The sequence below is a fragment of the Strix uralensis genome, chromosome 2, assembly GCF_047716275.1.
Source record: "Strix uralensis isolate ZFMK-TIS-50842 chromosome 2, bStrUra1, whole genome shotgun sequence".
Taxonomy (NCBI): Eukaryota; Metazoa; Chordata; class Aves; order Strigiformes; family Strigidae; genus Strix; species Strix uralensis.
This window is the reverse complement of record NC_133973.1, coordinates 15686910-15707716: the sequence shown is the minus strand read 5'-3', so window position 1 is coordinate 15707716 and position 20807 is coordinate 15686910. Positions and strand designations below refer to the sequence as shown.

At 37.2% G+C, this 20807-nt stretch overlaps 1 protein-coding gene across 5 annotated transcripts in view; it reads right to left on the bottom strand.

Moving 5' to 3' along the window:
• The window catches only part of EPHA3 (EPH receptor A3), a 232021-nt gene that overhangs the window by 138949 nt on the left and 72265 nt on the right, over window positions 1-20807 (bottom strand). For all 5 annotated transcript variants that reach the window (XR_012627198.1, XM_074856889.1, XM_074856897.1 and 2 more), the window contains exon 3: window positions 14049-14709. Coding sequence is in view for 4 of the 5 variants with exons in the window: in XM_074856889.1 (XP_074712990.1) it covers window positions 14049-14709 (661 nt within the window). In the remaining variant the exon portion in view is untranslated. The remainder of the gene's footprint in view (window positions 1-14048; window positions 14710-20807) is intronic.

Below are 20807 nucleotides of genomic sequence, written 5' to 3'. Positions count from 1 at the left end.
GACTTTATCTATTAGTAAAATCATATGGCCAGTTGCTTTGGTTTTCTAACTGGATAACATGCATTTAAATTAGTATTACACAAATGTTACGTACTTCATTGAAATGTTTATAAGTTCATGTTGATGTTAGTTGTAGAGGCTAGCCAACTGGAATCTAAAAGAATATCACTTGACTGATATTATTAGCACACCAACTGTCTCGTATTTTAAATTACAATATAATACAAAGTGGCTTTGAATGACTGACAGAGCCTAAGATCTTCACTAGGTAAGTGGGATAAACAATTGATTCATTCCTAATTTTGCAATTTCATAATCTGATTTATAAGGTACTTCACAAATATGAAAAGAAATTTATTAACTGATTTATTCTATTGCTTTCCTTACTTGTAGAGTGATATGTTACTATTTAAGAGGAATAGCATTTTATCAAAAAGTTACATGTTCTCATCTGTCCAAGAATTTCTTATTGTTTGAAATGCTTGGTTTGCTCCCATCAAATCGATGGGAACTTTGCAACTGATTTCAGAGAGGGCACGAACAACCCCTATATGCAGTTAGACTTTGCATGTAAAATGTAAAGGCAAAAGAAAACATATACTCCATCAGGCAACCATTTCCCCACGTCCCACCTTTAGAGAAGGTGAAAGCAAGCTTTGCTGATGAGGAAAGCATTCGTCCTCATTCAGGCCACTGCCGTTTTCGGCTGACAGACTCCAGCATGCCATCATCTGTCTCTGTCATGGGTTCCTCCGACTCCTACTGAGAGCCAGCAACAAGCATCAATCCTCAGCCAAACAGCCTGCCAGCTATTTGAGATGGAAAAGCTGGCTTTCTCTACCCACCCTCTCTCTCTTACCAAAACAGGAACACAGTGGACATGGATAAAAAAGTAGCCTGTGCAAAGGTCTGCAGGTCCATCACAGCATGAGAAGGTGAAGTAGAAAGTTATGTCAACAACAACAAAGAAAAAAATGAATGCTTTGATGTTATGAATAGCTGCTGAAGCAGAAGGTGAGGCATGCTGCGTGCACCATAACCCCTCCTGCCTTCTCCACGCATGCCCCCGCTCCTCAGGGAAAAGTAGCCACAGAGCCATTGGTCATTTTTACTAGTTTCTCTTCAGTTGAACTCCTCCAGAATGAAGAAGCCTTTATTTTTTAGGAAACATTTTATTAGAAGTTATGAAAGCCTTGCAAGCATGCTCTTGATGACTCTCCAATGGGACTCTAAAAAATGTTTTATACCTCTACCAATAGTTGTCTTCATAAATATTTTTTTTTCAATATCTATACAAAATTGCAATTGTCACACCTCTTCATGTTTTCAACTTGACATAAAGGAAACTCCTAATGGGACCTGGTATGAATCATCCTGCTTATATCCAAGAGTATGTAACAGTCAAGTTCATCTGACTCCAAACTTCTTCATAATTATTATAGGAAAGAAAGAATAATACATTTTCTTTTTCTTCAACTAGAAACCTCCTCAGATTACTGCAGGACATGACTGTTATCCAAGAAAGAGTAAGCATTTCTAAATTGGTTGCAGAGACAGTATGCAACATTGTATTTATTCTTTGGTTTGTTTTTAAATCAAACTTTAGATACAGCCAGATTTTCAACTCATGGAAACAGTCCACAGAAAGTCAACAAAGCACATCATCAAGCACCACAAAACAAGTTGCAATACCCCAAATCAGATTTACAATCCGTAATAAAAGACCAAAAGCCACAACCGTGTCAAAACACATCATCTCTACAATGTCAAGAACATTTCTGAAGTCCTAGCTCACAGCACTGGCAAAGAATTTTTTTTCAGAGTCTCCCAGATGATCCTACAAAATCAGATGTATCCCACAGTACAATGAATGCATAAACTCATGTTTCATGTGTTTGGGCAAGGGGGTTGGGAATCTGATAGACTTGACCAAACTGATCCGGGGAAAAACCCCCTTCCTGCCCTCAAACCTCAAATCTAGCAGAAAGATTAATGTAGAAGGCAGGAGGAGGACAAGGTATCCAAAGTACCTAAGAAAAGTCAACTTAGAGCAGCATCAGTATCCTCAAGATGATTGCAGGCTGTGGCCAATCCAATGCTTCAAAGGAAAATGCAAGACGCAACAACTCAAAAGTCAACTTACTGCATTAGAGTGGAAAAAAAGTCCTTCCAATAGTGGAAATTTTAAAGCATGGTATTAAAACAATATAGACTACAAATAGACAATAATTTATGAAAAATCATCAAACCAGTATGCTTTTTATTCTGCTGTCCTCTTGATAGAATTATAACCTGGGACTCTTTTCTCTAGTAGAGAGAAACTATTTACCTACCCACATATGTACTCATAATTAACATATTAGAATATTTCCTGACATACAGAAAGAAGAAAACACCTGTAAATTGGATGATAGTTTCAACCTGGCGGACGTGCAATCTGTGGATGCGCATCTGGGGATCTGAAGCTAACATGAAAGTGTGAGGTAAAAGCTTGACTGCTATGATTGCCAGATAGACAAGGAAGCTTCCCAACAGATGGATAACTGACAGGCTATAAGATAATCCCCAATTATAAGAGAATTTGGGATAGACAGCATGCCTGGGTTTTAAGGGAGTAATTTAAACACATGGGCTCTGGAAAGTAATTACGGCACAGGAAAACAATGTACTCAATTCCAAAGAAGCCCTTAATCCATGTTTAAATAAACTCTCTACTAAACAGACTTGTGCCTGAACACCTGCTTTTATCACTGAATTTGGGGGGTTTTGTGTGTTGTATAACTAAAATACTAATATTTAACTTTTGGGAGGGAACAGCAGAGTCTACTTGTTCAGGGAAGAGATTAAGCATTAAAAGGTTATGCTGTTATCACACTGCAGATGTGAATCAGAAGTAAAACTAGAAATCCAACAGAGTGAAAACTAGTGTGATCCGTATTACAATCACATTTCAGATTTGCTGTGGATTAGAATGGATCAGTAGCATGGCTGCAGTGTGGGGGCAAACAAGGACTAACTCCTATTCAGCTCGAAAACCTCTACTACCCAGTTCCTCCAGCCCTCTCGGGGATTCATCACCTGACAGCCTCCTCTTCACTGCTATAAGCAAGTGGCTAGAGAGGGCAGAGACTGGGAGGGCTCAGGACCTCCCGTGCCACAGCCCCTCTCCACACACACCTCCTGCCAGGCCTACGAACGTGGCATGAAGCAGCTGTTCCCAAAGGATGCGGATGATAAACTGCGCCCTCTGAATCATACTTACAAGGGAAACTAGATATAAATATATATACACAACCACTGGCAAGTGCTTTATCTCATGTCCCTCTACTAAGTACTCTGCAGAGCGAGGCTGAGTCCACTGGACAGAAGGCTCTTTGGATCACTGTACTGGGAAAAAAACAGTCCACTGAGTTCAGAACAAGATACAGCCCTTTGGCTTTGAAGTTGTTTCCATAATTTCTGAGACACTGCTAGGTGTGTACTCGGAGCTCGTGAAAATTCAGCAATGTAAAGAAACATCAAGGAAACATTCTTAAAATACTGGCCAGAAGAGAATCAGAGAGACCATTTACACACCACCTTCCTCTGAGGGGAAGGCTCTGGAGAAAACAACAAATCTTTTCTAGACTGCAACTTCATTTCAACAGTGCTCACCAAAACACAGGAGATGTGTCCCCATTTACTGGAGTTCAGATCAGCTTTAAATCTCTCTGCGTAACATAGTCATTATTACAATTTTATTATCATTATTTGCAGGCCAATTCCATGCAAGACCTGCCGTATACCCAAACACAGACTTCAAACAGTCACCACATTTTTTCACCACTGAAACTTGAGTATCTTTTTAGCGGTTAGTCACAGAGCAAACTTGCACAGAAATACTCATCTTCCTTCAAACACACCATTAAATCATACTCCTCTCTGAACTCAAATCAATATCCTTCCCTTTCTCATGAGAGTGCCTTCTAAACTTCATTATTTATTTATTTATTTATTAAATAATACTAACTGCAGCATTTAGGTTTCAGTGAAACAAATACATAGGTATATTTTACTTACCATGATAAATTTTTCCCTCCATTCTCTCTTCTCCTGTTCTCTTTCCTGTTCTGACCCTTATTAAAAAATGTCTTTAGGTTTCTTTCTTCCACCATCTGCTGTGGTTAGTGTGGGTAGAGAAAAGATACAGAAGCTGATTCCCCTTTTACTGTTAATTTCACTGCCAGTTCATCCCCTCACACAGTACGGGAAACAAGACTGTCATTGCTTATTAAATGTCATGCACATGTAGCAATCATATGTCTTTCTAATTCCATCCCTTGTGTTAACAAATACATATTCGTATGGCCTTGAGGTGAAAGCTCTGGACACCCTATCTTCACAGTCAAAGAAGTAAGAGACATTATACACTGCATTAAAATGGCAGCTTAAAGAATGGTCTATTAATTTATGAAATAGAAGGCTCATTAGCTGTGGTTAACTGAGATTTCTGAGCAACAGCTTCTTCTGCTAATATGTTCTATTTCCTATCCAAATCCAACTTTTTTTTTTTCAGGATGAACACCAGTTTTACAGCTGGAACAGTGATCTCATGTTCATGGTTAATACACCTTGACTTCACTTCAAGTCACAATCCTGCAGCCCTGTTTTAGTTTTCCATATTATTCTTTTGGGAGCAAAACCTGGAAATTCCTAGAACAGATTTGAAGAGGAGCTTGTTAAAATAACTGCCTATACCTGTCATCTCAGTATTAGGATCGCATTACCTAAGTAAGAAAAAAATCCTGTTAGACCTTTGGAGAATTCAAGTTGTTTTGTAATTTAAAGAAGCACATTACAGCAGCTGGAGATGCCCCTGTTAAACTGGAACTACATACTATTGAATAATTTGCTTGTATTTCTTTGTATAATAATGATGACTACATTATGCCATTCACTATAAAAGCAAAGGGGCAATTCTTATTCACTGTATTCTACAGCCTCCTACTATTAAAGTGACATTAAAAAAATGCTACAGAATACATTTATAAATAAAACAATTCTATACGTGCATACCTAAATCTCAGAATTACTACTTAGAGAGAATAAGGGACTGTTCAGGTTAGGTCAAATCCTGTATGAGTGAACTCTGCATAAGGTTGCAAAACATCAAAGAACATGCTTAATATTTGACTTTAATATGTTTGCCAAACTTTGTCTTTTCTTACTTCAGCTGGGTAACAGATGACCATTTCAACATATTTTACTGCTTTATAATAGTCACCTTAGAGATCTCTTTCTTCTAAGAAAATGAAAGACAATTTTTTTCTTCCTTAAACAAGAATTTTGGGACCCATCTCATTATATAGAGGGGGGTAAGAAAAAAAGATGTATTCTTAGAGGTAAGTACACCATTGCTGGAGGGTTTTTGATCACTTGTTTGGTGGCACTTCTTAGAGTTAAGGGCTGGGTACTTTTAAGTAATTTCTTCTGTTATTCTCCTTCCATTAAACATCTCTGCCAAAACAAAGAGAAGAGAGTCTATCCATTTTTTACCTAGAACTAATCGTTGTGAAAAACAGTTCCTCCAAATTGGAGGACAAATGAATTCTTCCTAGGATTCCGAACTCCTGATGACCACCTACTCCTACATGTAAACCGACCACTACTGCTTAGGCTGAGCACAGTAAAAGACTACTTGCATTAGGTTTCATCCTATTCACCTGCTCAATTTACCAGAATTTTTAAGTATGTGTATAAAGGCAGTGTGACTTAAGTGAATTCTTAAATACTCTGCTAAAAGCATATGAACTCAGGTATTAAACATCTCCTCCAACAATGCATGTTACTTTGGTTGAAAATTTTGAAGCAATCATTCTATGAAACTCTGATGTGTTTTTACAGCACAAACAGCAGCCTGGACAGGGTTATGAGCAAACTACGTATTTTTAAAGCCCACAACCTTTTTCTGTCACTTAATCACCATTCTTAATAAAAAAATATTATTAAGAAATAACTACAAAGTAAGTATCACGGGATAAGGTACGATTCAAAAAAGTATACAGATTGGAAATATCAAAGGCAAGTAAAAATACTTTACTTTGACCATGTTGTTGAAGAGAACTGTCCTGTATCACTTCTGCAGTTATTCAGGCTTGGCACGGTGTCAACTTTTACCATATGGCTTTTTCTTCCCTTGTTGAAAGTGAATCTTTCTGTCAAAGAGCAGCTGTTCTAAATTATCACATCAAATTTTAACCTTACAGTAGACAACCACTGAACCCACAGATTCATGACAGTGAAATAGTTCGCCTCCTTGACCTTTGAAGGATTTGTCATTGTTTAGGTCTATTTCTGCCTTAGCACAACAGATACACCAATTGTCAGGGTATCCAAGGCAGGCAGGTACTTAAAGCTGAAGCTACAAACAAATACTAAGCAATGAACTTCTCATCTTCTCTCCCTGCAAAGACTGTGTGAAGTCCAAGTTGTTATGTTCCTGTTGTGCTATCAAGAGTAAAACTGCAATTTCAAATGCAAAGAAAAAGAGACATTACAAATGCAACCCTTGTTATTCGGCTTGTAATCCAAAGAAACAGTCAATTCTGATACTTCTCCTGCAGTCTAAGTGTTTCAATAAAGTCTGATATCAATTACTGGTTATTTAGATGTCTGCCAACAGCATGTTTTGACAACATCTTGTGCTTCACGCTGAGAAGCGGCAGACATGTAGAAGATTCTTGTCGTCTTGTACTCATCTTTCAAGATGTTTCTTACTTTAAGAGTATTTTCATTGAACGTTATCAAAACTTACAGCTCTCACTACAATTGCTCTCTATTAAAGTCTAGTACCAGCTGTCAGTTGTAATGCAAACCCCTGTTAGCCTTTGTAAGTTCCACTCTGGAACTAATAAGGGATTGTCAAACAGCTCTACACACAGACGCAAGTGGCAGAGAAACCTATGGAAAAAGCATGTTCAGTGAATTCACACTGACAATACAATCTTTGTGCAACTCTGAGCTAAGCTCATATTGAAAGTCACCAAAGACAGTACAAGCAAAACAAGCTCAGGATGATACTATTAATTTAGTTTTTAATCTTTTGAAAGCCTCCAAAGAAGCAAAGCCATTAAAATGAAAAGGTTAAGGAAATGCCAGCAAGATCCCTTAGGATTCTCTGTGATAGAAATCCAGAAGATATTTGCAGTAAAATCCTGCACAAAAGTTCAACAGTAGTGGTCTGGAACATATGTGTCAGAGAACTAAGGCGAAAATTTCTACGTTGAAAAGATGAAGCAAATGTCACACACATACTTGTTAAACTGTAGAGTCTGGGTCAATACCCAGTATACTCCACTAATTCAGGGGGGATTTGTTGGGTTTTCTTGTTGGGATCTGGGCAGGGCGGGAGTGTCTTTTTGTTGCTTGAAAAGCAGGTGAGGGGGACAAGGAAGAAATTGCCAAAAGATGCACAATGTGGCATAGCAAGCACCACCTCTGAACTGGTAAGATCTGGATTGAACATACAGGGTAACTGTATTAAGATGCATTTCGCGACTCATTAACACTTTTGCAAATATTCTATTTTCTGAGTGAACCTTTCAATTTCCCAACTAGTTTCAAATACAAAAATTCTATTCTGAATTACCTAATCATGTCATATGTTGACACTGTAGTACTGAACAACTTGGAGAGATGTATTAGTAAGCTTCTTTAAAGAACACCAACACTAGGTTCCTAATCACTGAACTTTTTAATGTTAAAAATTAAAAACTTTTTAATGTTAATTAATAGAAATATTTATAATCATGTTTTTTTTCAAATATTTCTATCACAATCTCCAAGAAATTTAGTAAAGATTCTTCTCAAGTAACTACAGAGCACTGAAACAGCACTGTTCTGACTAGATAATCTGTATATTGTCATATTGAAAAAACTTTTCCTGTAATTTCAGAGTATTTCTTTTTAATTTTTGCTTCTTTAGGACATGCGACAAATGTGCTCACAAACCATAAGATCATGCCCAAGAAATTTTGCCCTAAAAACTTGCATTTTAAATCTACTGCTTCTGGTGTACAAATTGGAAAATATTTTCAAATTTTCTAGCAGTCAGAAAATGTTATGTAAAAAGTTGGCTGTGATCTTTCCGAAGTATTCAGTGCAATATAATTCTTGCCTTATGAAAAATCATCTGGATATCTCTGACATAACTTTTGTAAGAGTTAAATAAATTCTAAGCAGGAACATAAATCCGTCATTGTGTGCTCTGTTTATGTACTTATAGAATATAAAGTGGATAAAAACAATGAATATTTTACAAATAAAGTGATTCATAATTTACAGCAGTTGCCATTTTAGTTTACTAGCTTGAAAGATTGAGTCCCTTTTAAAAATCATCCCTCTTGCTTTTTAAAATCAAAACAATACTTCAAACCAAAGGAAAAAAACATACACCCCAAACCTCTGCTTTAAAAAATGTGAATCCCTAGCTTTTTCAGAGTTGATGTAAAAGGAAACACTCTTTAATAGTTCTATTATTATATATGATATGATCTTCATATGATCAGTTCCTACATTTTATTAAACGTAATTGTTCCTATGGAGAGCCTGAGAGTTAAAACCACACACTTTTGTAGTGTAAGAAACACATCCGAGATGTTACCATCTTTGCAGTTCCAGCAAGCATGTGTGCGTTCCGTCTGTTTTCACTTGCACAAAGTTGAGTAGTTCCTCACAGTACCTTTTTTCTTTATATGTAAAGTCATCTTTTATCTACTGATATAAGCAAGCAAAAAGTATATTTACTTATGCAGAGACAAAATGGTTATTTAAAGCATAGGGAAAAAAGAAATCTAGAAAAATGTTTTTCATCCTTAGTATTAATGATGTTTTACATATTTTTATCTCAAGTACAGCATTCATTCTAGTGAAAGAATTAAGCAATATATGAGATGGTTCAGATTTAGCAGTCACAGATGGCATTCCTTTCATATCTCCATAAACTCAGAGAGAGAAATATGATTTAGGATATGCTCACTATACAACTTGAAGCACTGAATAATTTAGTGTTAGGGGAAACTTTGTGAAGTCATTTTTGCAATAACCAGGCACAGTGGGTGAACTTTACCTCTTCCTCCCTTACCCCTTACTCCCTTTTCTCCCACTCAATACACCTGATTAATAGCTAAAAATCATATACATAAGGAAGGACTGTTGGATTATATTCTCTTTTTTCTTCTGGCTTTGTTATAGAAAATTGTGTCAGTCACTTGTGGTTAAAATTTACAATTTTATTACATAGTATTACATAGGAAATTTACAATTCAGACTTAGTCAATTCCAGCAACTAAAATTTAGAACTACACCTTGAAATGGTAGCATGCAGAGAATTTAATTCTGTGCTTTTTGAGTCATTCTGTTCAGGCCCACCGATTTAATTTTCCATTTGATAAATGGAGCCACAAAGTTTGGTTTTGGTCTAAAGGGTCACCTGTTGGAAGCATTCAAAAGAACATTCAATCTCACTTGTAGACCCACATGGATAAACAATTGCACACTGCATGCTTGATAATTAAGTATATCATCATGAAAAATATTGTTCTCCATGTCCAGCTAGTCTTTCTGAAGTGCATGAAATAAACCAACAACAGAATAGACACATTCAGGATGGAAGAGATTTATTAGTCCAAGCCTGCCAGTGCAGGATTTCCTTTATCATCTGGTTACTGCATTTTTAAAAAACAGCTCCTGAAATGAGGCTTCCATTATTTCTCCGAAGAGACTTCTAGATCATTACAGAACTAAAAACATTTTTTCTAACATTTATCCTACATTTTCCCATGTATTTTGATACTATTACCCCAACTAACCAACCTTCACATTGTGAGATCTATTTTCTCTCTGTAGTGTTTGAAACAAAACTGAGCCTAGTTTCTCCACATTAAAAAAAAAAAATAAAAATCACTCACTAGGCAGGTGATGTGAATGCTCCTTTTTTTTATTGATCTTTGGGCTGTTCCAAACACTATGCCACTGTAAAATCTCCTAGTGTACTTGCAACTGAAATAGTGCATGCAAGCCTCATTGCCCTTATCATAAAAATCACATTGTTTACTTTGAGTATGTACAGAGACAGTCAAAAAGCACGAGTTGAGGTATGGAGCAATTAGCCTGTCTTCCAAATAAGAAGGCACTAGCAGAGAGGGAGAGTTGGGAAAATAGGTATTACAGATGACATATTAGACATGAAAGAGACCTTGAAAACTGTTAATACAGAAGCTGAGAAGGGAGCAGGTATTATTTTCTCACTATAGGACATGGGAAACCTTATCCAACTGACTTAAAACACAAGGCTTAAACACAACAAAAAGATATGTTTGACACACAAAACAAGATATGGCATTCTTTGCCATAAAAACTTACAGAGACTAAAAATATGAGTCAAAAAAATAGACAAATTAACAGGTGATAGGTCATTGATTCCTATTATACATAGTCGTTCTTATAAGGTGAACCTTAAGTCTTAGAAAGTCAACAGCAGACTAGCAGAAGCTGAAAAGTATACCCAGTAAAGCAGCATTTTATACAGTTTCTTATACTTTTCCTTAGGAATCTGCTGTTAGCCACTGTCAGAGAAAGAATACTAAGGCAGACAAATCTCTGATCTGATTTACTATGGCTGTTTGATGGGGAACAAATGGAAAAGATGAGTTATCCTTGTTGACTGGGGAACAGGATGGAGACTATCAGAAAGCATTTTGCTTAGTGTGCAGTTCCAGCCAGTTGGTTTTTTTTCCCTAATTAAAACAAATTAAAACACACTAATTCTAAGAGAGAAGATGCTATAAAGATATTGTTTGGCCAAAATGGCATGAAGACATAATTTAGAAAAGACATCGTGAGGAAGAAGTCCTATTCAACCATGAAATATTACAATAAGATTAAATAGGATCACTAGGATGCAAGTGCTAACAAAGCTGTATTAACAGTGGATGACATTACCATACTTAGTTAACTAACATATGTATTGGCTAAGGGGTAAAAAAAGTATGAAAGTGTGGCTTTTCTGACATGCTCCCTGACACATCTTGCCTTACCTTATACAAACCTAATCTCTCAGAAATACTGACCAGGTACAAAGGTCTTTGCTAGAGGAGGTGTAAAATCTTGAACTGCTAACCTAACATATACAATGAAGACAAGAATTCCTCAAGGTGAGGTATATAGTTCACTTTTGAGAAATCATTTCTCCACACAAACACAATAATGAGGACAAGGATGGTCAGGATGGTCCTGATTCTTTAACTGACACGTAGGTATTGTACTGCTGAACATGTAAAATGCTTATCAGTTGGTAGGACCCAGAACAGAACAATAATCTTTCCAACAAGAACCAATATGCTGAGTAAAACCAATAGTCCAATCTTGGCTTTTCAGAGCTTAGATACAAACACATTATAAAAACACGTATGCTTTTATATGTACATATACACCAATAACAAAAAAAATAGCTTGAGCCTTACATCAACTTCTCCTGCTTATGCAGAGAAAGGGAAGCAGTTGTGAGAAATGGTACAATTTGTGTTATTTGGGGGCATGACTGTGCCTTAATATGTTTCCAAGTACCAAGAAATGCCATTCTGAATTAAATTTAAATAGAGTGATCATATACCATTAGGGTCCTTCATTTTAATCATCAGTGATAATCTCCTGCTAATGCAAAATGACATGGTTTCTGAAAAGAGCATTACAGAAAAAAACAAACAAAATCAGAAACAGTCTGAATATAGGATCAAGTACTGACAGACACTAAATTGCTGAATGTTTTCAACTATGGGGAAGACAATAACATCTATTACTTTTTACTCTTTCAAACTTCAACTGAAACTGTTTTTTTACTAAATTATGCCCTCGTTCCAGCCCATGCTTGCAACATTATTTTGGATCTTCTTCAGATTCTACAATCCTGACTCTACTGCCCTTTTATTGACAAAAAAACCCAAAACAACAAAAAGCCCAAACTTAAACCCCAACACCCTAAAAAAAAGGAGCAAGAGAAGGACAGAAAAAAAGGGAAGATGCAGGAGCAGCCTTGAGCCTAAGGTCAAAACTGAATTCTTCTGAGCTTTCCAACTCCTGCTGAGTTACCGATGCCGACAAATGGGAGGTTTTGAATTACTGACTGCTTTTAGAGTGCCACTTTAATCACACCACACTGAAAATATTTGATAAATATGACTTCCAATAAAAGCTGGTAGAACATTATATGTTAAATCAGAATACACCAGAAGGACCTGTCTCTATTGTTAATGGTTCCATCATATATCACTCCCTTGATCAACACTTGGTGAGGAAGTCAAAAAAAAAAAAAAAAAGAAAAAGACAGTAGTCTACGGTCTGATTTTATGCCTTCCAAATCACATATGATATACTTGCACACGGATGTGAACTCACTCCTAACCTCTGCAGAACTCAGTCGGAGATGCCTTGCCTACCCCAGGCCTACCCCAAGCATTTGAGAACCTGTTTTTAATAAAAGAATTTATTTTATTTTACTTTATTTAGATCAACCTTTGCTCAACTGTAGTCTGACACTTTCTGGAGTGCTGTCCTTTTGTACTCATGTCTAACTGAAATTCTAAACCAACAGCCTTCAACGATTTAGTAGGACACAGGCTCTAGAGTAAGCAAGACTATATACAGTGGTTAAAAGAGCATCACTAATATTTTAGCATTTTTAAGTGTAGCTATAGGAGGCCCTAGGTAATGCATTTCTGAATAATAAAGTATCTTCTCCTGGATTCAGCTCTTAACAGAAGAGTTTAACTTGGTTTTCTTAATACTGGTATCTAACTGCAGAAAAGTATACTCAAAAGACTCAGCTCCCTAATTTATTCATTTTAAGGGCAAAACCAATTTAAATTCTACATAAACAAACAAAACACGTTCTTACCCCTTTCCTCCACACCTCCCTGGCATTTTCTGAGGAAAATGTCACCTTAATTAGAGCAACAGTTTTCACAACTATCTGGCTTTGGTTTGGTGGGCTCCTAGTAGCTCCCCAAGACTTAGTTGTTTGACACAGATTGCTGTAGGACTGATGAGAAAGGAACAGGCACTCTCTCAATCAGGTTCAGAATGCTTTAAATCTCTGTTCTTATGGATACGTGCATATGCACATATACACAAACACACATACACACCCCACAGTAAATATCTCAGCTATTACTCCTTCCATCCACGGTATTTCTAGATATTATTGTTTAACTTTTACTTATTTATTTGCCACAGCCAGCACCTTTTAAGGCACTCTGTGAAAAGAAAAGAAGTTTAAGATTCAATTAGCACAAAACTTCAAAATGTACTTTTATAAAAAGCAAAATGTAGCCCACCATCATTTTGGTTGATATTAAAATTAGGTAAATATAATATGCATTTGTCTAATGTTTAAAAGACCATTTGTGGAAAAACTCAGAATCCCTGGTGAAGTCTTGTTCTTGGGAGCATTCACATAACCACAGTTTGCAGAAACCAAAAGTTTGAGGAAATTATTTTGAGTTAAATACGTAAGTATTCATGCAAATGCAATTTCGAAGTTCAAATATTTATTTTCCAAATGTATCTGCAATTAGGAACTATGCTACCTGAAACAATGCTACCTGCTTTTTTCTGACCAATCGCAATTTATCAACACAACTCAGTAGCAATTATTATACATCAAGCCATAAAGTTAAAAAAAAAAAATTGCACAAAAAAATCAAGTATTTTTACACAAACAATGCATTTGAGAAAATGATAATCTACTAAAAGGAAGTCCAAGAGTGGCAAGAGAGGCTAGATTTGCTACACACTGTATTAACTAAAAATCAATTGTTGACCCTTATCAAATATTTTTGGCAATTTACATTATTTACACAGATTAAATAAATCCCATTTTCATGGTGACTTTACCAACTAATTGATTTCTCTCAAGAATTTGGAGAAAATTAATATGACCCAATACACAGAGTAGGGACGTAAAGTGAAGCCCCTGTTAATAATTGAACTATGAACATGGAGGGCATTGTTACCTTGGCACGCAAAGCCTCTTTCTTCATAGCCAGCATTACATAAGCACTTCCCTATGGGCACTAGCCATTCTCCTTCTGTACTGCAATACATCTTGGGTGGCTCTTCCTCCTTGGAATGATTGACACAAGAACCCCGCACCTCCACCAGTGACTGGGAGTCCATGGGTACTGTATCTGGAAACATGGCGAGGTTCTTGACAGTGAAAGGGCACTTTTTGAAGTACACTCGCACTGAGACTAAGGCAACACACGCACCTACATCTTGAAAAGCCAAATAAAAGCCTTTCCTGCTGACAGGCCCCACCTCGCGGACTTCTGTATTCAGCTTGAGAATTCGGTCCCCAAGATCCATTTGGGTGAAGCTCTCATCAGCCGCAATGGTGTCAATCTTTGTAAACTGATGCTCTCTGAACTTTACCAAATGGTCATCATCAGACTCCATATAATACAGATTGAAGGTCTCTTTGCAAGTGCCCAGAACTAGAGGGATACTATTACAGTCCCTCAAGGTAAACTTGAGCTCCACATATATCTTCTGAGCCGAATTGCGTGGAATCCAGTTTGTTCGCAGCCAATTATTTTGACTGTGATCCATAACATTGCACACCTGGTAAGTTCTGATTGGAGTATAATGCTCATCGACACCACTAATCTCTTCCCACTGGAAAAAAAAAAAAAAAAGAAAAAAGAAAAAAGGAAATGTTTTAAGATTAATGATTATACCAATAAAAACCATATTTAGAGACAAAAGCTGTGAAAAAGCAAAAATCACTTTGCTTCACATCACTATAAAATGGACAATAAAGTCTGGTCAAACTTGCACTTACTTTTTTCCTATTGAAACATATAAATATCTTCAATGAACACAGAATTCACCATTAAGAAGTCAGTTTTTACCAAGCTATTTCAAGATGGCATGAAAGAGATGCTACAGGTGTTTTGCATTATTAAAAACCCGTGATTTCTTAAACTATATGCAGTGTTGTCCTTTCAATCGTGATCCAACATGTATTTACAACTGCACTCACCTCAAACAGAAGAGATTCGTTAGGACAACACCACATTTTCACTGTTAGAATAAAGTCGTATTTCGAAGATTAAACGAGATTTAAAATCTTATAAACAAAAGGCAGTGTCTCCCACTGAAATTCTATATAGTCATAATAAAATGTTACAGTTTAAAATTTATTCAAAGCATGACAATTGATTTTGCTTGGGATATACGTCCTCTTGACAAACGGTCAAGCTTAGCCCAGTTTCCAGAGTTATTAAAAATTACTGCCCATTTGCCATAAGTATCTTGTTACTCAATTCTTCTGTGGACTATACAGGCTATGATGCTAAAATGGTTTTGGAAGAATATATAGTCATCATTTATATTTACGTCAATCATCTGCTGACAAACTCACTTGACCCAGACAGCAACGGAATGGGTTTCCTATTTGTGAATTACTCTCATACCAGTGCTACTGATATCTGAAGTCACACTTACTGGAGAGGCATATTTACCAATCACAGAAAAAAAAAAAAAATCTACAGGGGTAAAGTAAATATTTACTGTTAGTCTAAGTGACTTAAGTAACTTTCTCCCTGAATGGATGACTAAGACCAATTTTTTTTTTTTTTAAGGTCATCATTCTTCATCTTTTATCCACACAAAAACTGCAGCTGTTCAATATTCCAAGTCTTAAAATACAAAATGAAGAGCCTCACCACTAAAGTGCTAGAATTAAAATGCATTACAACAAACAATACCCGTTACAGCATCACACCACCACTGAAGTTGAAAGAAACTCTTCCAGATCTTCTTACCCAACCCCCTGCTCATGCAGGGTCAGCCAGAGCAGGTTGCTCAGGATCCTGTCCAGTCAGGTTTTTGAATATCTCCAAGGACAGAGATTTCACAGCCTCTATGGGCAGCCTGTGTCAGTGTTTGATTGTATTCAGAGTAAAAAGGTTGGTCTTTACGATTAAATGGAATTGCCTGTGGTTTTGGCTGTATCCATTACCTCTTGGCCTTTCACTGGGCACCAGAGAGAAGTCTGGCTCTGTATTCTCTACACTCTGCCATCAGGCATTTATGCACACTCGTAAGATCCCCCTGAGCCTTATCATCTTCTGTTCTATGCTTCAAAGTTAATTACACAAACAAGGTAAACTCCTATCGTGATAATGAAGTGCATACTAACAGAGCATACAGTAGCACAGCACCTACAGAAACTCTTGCTTCGCTGTCAGCCACATACACAGCCTCTGCAAAAAACACAAATGCTGCCCCACACAACCAGATGCTGTGCAGCTGGGGAGCAGCAGAGCTTCCAACAGAGCTGCTGCATGGTACAAAAACTGGAGATGCTAAGTAGACAGAATTAAGTATGCTGTGAGAAATCACTGCCACCCTTGGGGGAGGTAGACAAAGAACTTCTATCAGAAAAAAGTCTTCCCTCAAAAATCAAGTCACATCAATGTTATATTTAAGATCTCAGTCTAACAGTTACTCATTTTACATAAGGACCTTTAGCTGCAGGACCTTAGTCTACTGCAGAGCAAATATTAGGAGAGGAAAGTACTATTTCCACTATATCGACAAAGAAACTGAGGTGCAGAAGTGTTAACTGTCTTTACAGTTTCCTGGTTTTACAATACATGCATCACACACACACACACAAAGAAAGAAAAGAAAAAAAAAAAAGGCTACATCAGAGTAACATCTGAGAGTTCTCAGTCCCAACCCACTGACTTAAGGAAGTTTTGATATGACTAAGAGCTGGTCTGCACAATGAAATTGTCCACGCACCACTGAAGATGTGATTTTAAATCATGTTATTAAATCAGTAGATAAAAGCAGTATAAATACTCTTTCTTTAATTGAAACAAAGTTTATTTTAGTTCACTTTACAGATCTGACTACACACAAGCTTTATCTCATCCTGACTAGTTCAATTGAGTTAAAAACACAATCTCAAAACACAGCTGAAATGCTGCAGCAAGCCTAAGTGCTTCACTGCCAGAGAGAGCCAGCAGTATGGGAACTTTCTGAGTCAAAGTTACCACGCTAGAGCTCATGGCCACGGGAGAGCTGGGCGCCACGTGGCAGCCCATCAGACAAGGACAAGCTCTTGTCTGTGTAAGAGGCAGCTGGACCCTGACTCCCAGTCTCTGCCAAGTTCCCAAAACCGAGCGGAGGACCCTCCTCTGACAGATGTCCTTGTACAAATACAGACCTTGAGCTGATAATCTAATACTATTGCAAGAAGCCATTCAGATGTCATAATTGCCTCCCATAAAGCTGGATGTACCTATTTAACTACAGGTCTTACCTGGACAAATAAAAATTCAGTGACAACAACTGTATGAAAATAGGTAAGATTATATCATGAAACATAATTTTGTGGACATTTACAGAACCTCACACCGATTCATAAATGATCCACTTATTATCTTTTCCATATAATTTCTAATCAGTTCAACATATTTTACATGCCCAGTGGGAGATAGAAACAAAACCAGGAACTTGCAGAATTTAAAACATCTCTGCACCAGATGTTATTTTTCTGAACAAGTCTCATTGCATTTTTTTTTCCAGAAGCTTCTTATGCAACATGCTTACACAGACAGTTGAATGTAGGCGTATGAATTACATGATAAAGATAGCACCACTACTGTGTTCTTCACCTAGAAGTTGCAATGTGCAATTATCACTTCATTAATTTGCAATGAAAACATTAATTTGCTTGGAAGCAACTGTGGTCCATGTTAGTTCACTTACATAAAAACCAAAATTTTAACGTTATCATTTAATGCTGAAGCATTGCTGAATGGAGGCACTAGTCTCACACTGGGTGCTAACTTGACCAAAATACTTTAACTGTTACAAAATTATGGAGATTGCAGCTATCACATTAGAAACAGTTAAGGTGAAGTAAGTCACTGAAACTACAGGAAGAGTGTCCAAATCAGAGTCAAGTAGATTTGTGACTTCATTAATAATTATGATCCAATTAAAAAACAAGCAGTACATTTGCATTGTTCATGGATTGCAACTTTTCCCAGTAAGCTATCGCATTGCCATTCCCAAGTGATCTTAATTCTAAACAGGTTATCAAGAACATCAAGACAATTTCCCTTCCATGACCCATGAGCTTTTTCCATTAATTGAGGTTTCTCAAACACCTACATTTGCAGCTGGTTTAATGTTTATTTCTGTACTTGTAATTCATGTGTTCAACTTGCTCTGTAAAGTTACAATAGTTACAAAACTACTTTCTTTAAAAAAAAATAAAGTAAGACAGATTCTTATTCCAGGGATGGAATTAAGGAGAGGAAAACATTAAAAAAACCTGCATGTTGATTAATAAAATATCAAATGTTTTCTTATTTAACCACTATTGTCAATTGCTCCTCTGTTGATTTCAGGGGCTCAAATGAAGACAAGCAGTCTTCCGCTGTAAATCCTTATATATTACATCAATTTGCAAGGAAAACCCAATTCCTTAGAAACAACTGTAGTTCATGTTAGTCCATTTATATAAACAACAAAATTTTAACTCTATCATTTAATGCTGAAGCATTGCTGAATGGAAGCACCAGTCTCACACTGGGTACTACCTTGGCCAAAATACTTGGGGCAGCCTACAGTACAGGTCTTTTCAGGCATCATTTATAAGGACTTCTCCGCCCAAACCTGTTCTGAACACACATAATCAAAAAGTTCCAAACTGTTTAACTGCTGCAAAATGCTAAACTCATGCCCACTTCAGACCAAGGGGAGACTATGCATATCCTCTTTAATGTAAAGTTGCACTGGTTTAGTACCTCTTATTCTTTTCCCACTATAGCTCTTGTCGAGCCATCTCCCCCTTACGCTGCCCTTGAGCTCTGCTGCTTCTAGAACAAAGTATCAGATAGTATCCAGACAAGACTATGCCTCTCACAGCATTTCTTTTCAGCACTAAAAATCTATTATCATTACATAGAGGATGAAAATCAATAAGCAAACAGACCTTTAGCAGTTGAGCATGTATATTTTGGCTTATAGAGAGGTATTGTCATGAAAACGTGCTGCCTATTAAGAAGCTAGGTGGCAACAGGAAGCAAACCTCCTGTTTGTTGCCACGTCACCTATTCAGTATTAGAGCATTCAGTGCAGTTTTACTTTGTACATGCATTATTCTGACCTATATTCCCCAAACAGCTAGCTGTGATGACAGAACAAGGCAAGAGCTACAAAGGACGACATAAATAAATGAATAAGTATGGGATAAAGTTTATTTTCAAATCTTAGAGAAAAGCAGAGAGTAAAGAAACCTAAGATACTCCTTACAATAGAAGACATAGATCTTCCTTATAAAAGACATAGCTATTCCTTATAACGAAAGCTACAGAAAAAGTGCCCTTACTGTAGGGAACAAAACAGATGCACAGAGATGAGAAAAAGAATTAGAAACAAAAAGCATTAGAAAAAAAAAAAAGTATCTATGGCATTTTAAACACATGAGGAAAATTCTAATCTGCGGGGAGGTGGGGGGTAAATCAGCTAAGAGAAGAGTCCAGAATTACTATGTTGTCATTAAAATGAGCCTTTGTATCTTAGGGTACAGAAAGAGAAGCACAGCACTCTGAGTATGCAGGAACCTGGACAGCTAGGGCTTGAACAGGTCAAAAGGCAGGTAGCTATAATAAATAATAGGAGACTGAAAAGTCATGAAGAAAAATTCAGCCAAAATGAAAAGGAGACAACAAAATGCAAAGAGAATAATGCAACAGAGATATGAGACGCACTGAAAGAAAACTTCAAATGTAAGGCAGGTATCTATATAGTGCAACCAGGTGGCAGAAAGGGACACGCTCCTTTCCACCTTATGCATTGAGTCCGGCCTGCTGCACGCTCAACTCTCCTCCTCCCACCTTCTGCTTCCCAGAACTATTCCCATCCCAGGAAAAACTAGCACAGGGTGGGCCTAATTTCTATTGAATCAACTCCCCTAAACATCATGCAACCCTGCAACCACCAGTATTTCTGCAGGAACAAGAATGTAATGCAAGGGGCAAGAAAGCATCCAGCAAGCAAGTATGACCACCCAAATTTAGTTACCATGGAAACCCACCTAGAACTCAAAAAAAGATAGATCTATTTCTGAGGATACTGCAATTTCCCATACAAAATTTCATCTTGTTGAAGCTTTTCTAAGAGAAAATAAGAACAGTTTGTTTTCATCCTCCAGATAGATGGAAAAGATAAACGTGAAGGTATCTGAGGAATAAGCAGAAAGAGGAAGGAGAAGCTGTCACAGCAGACAGACTACACAGCAGTGACAGCAGAGAAATACTGCAGAGAATCTGGGTACAGGAACTTTCCTGGGAGCTAGGAACAACCTAGAGAAAGTTACCTGAGCCAGGAAGGAAGGAACTGGCACTATGTAATGTTGAGGAGGAAAGGCATTGGTGGGAGTTAGGCTGAGAATTTAAGAAAATCTGTTGAGATCCTGGCAGAAGACTGTATGAAAGATCTGTACTTACACTGTGTAAATCAGACACTGGTGGGACTCAAACCAAATTCCCACCTCAATTACATGCAATTACTTGGGTAACTCTGGTCCATGGGGCATTACACTTCAAAGGTGTCCCAACGGGCATTTCTTTCCCTCAGTACTGTGCAGTTACAGAACTAATGGGGATTTATCAGTTCTGGCTGGAAATGAATAGCCAGGTTCTAAATACTGGAAGAATGAAGCAACAGGACTATCTTCCCAGCAGTCC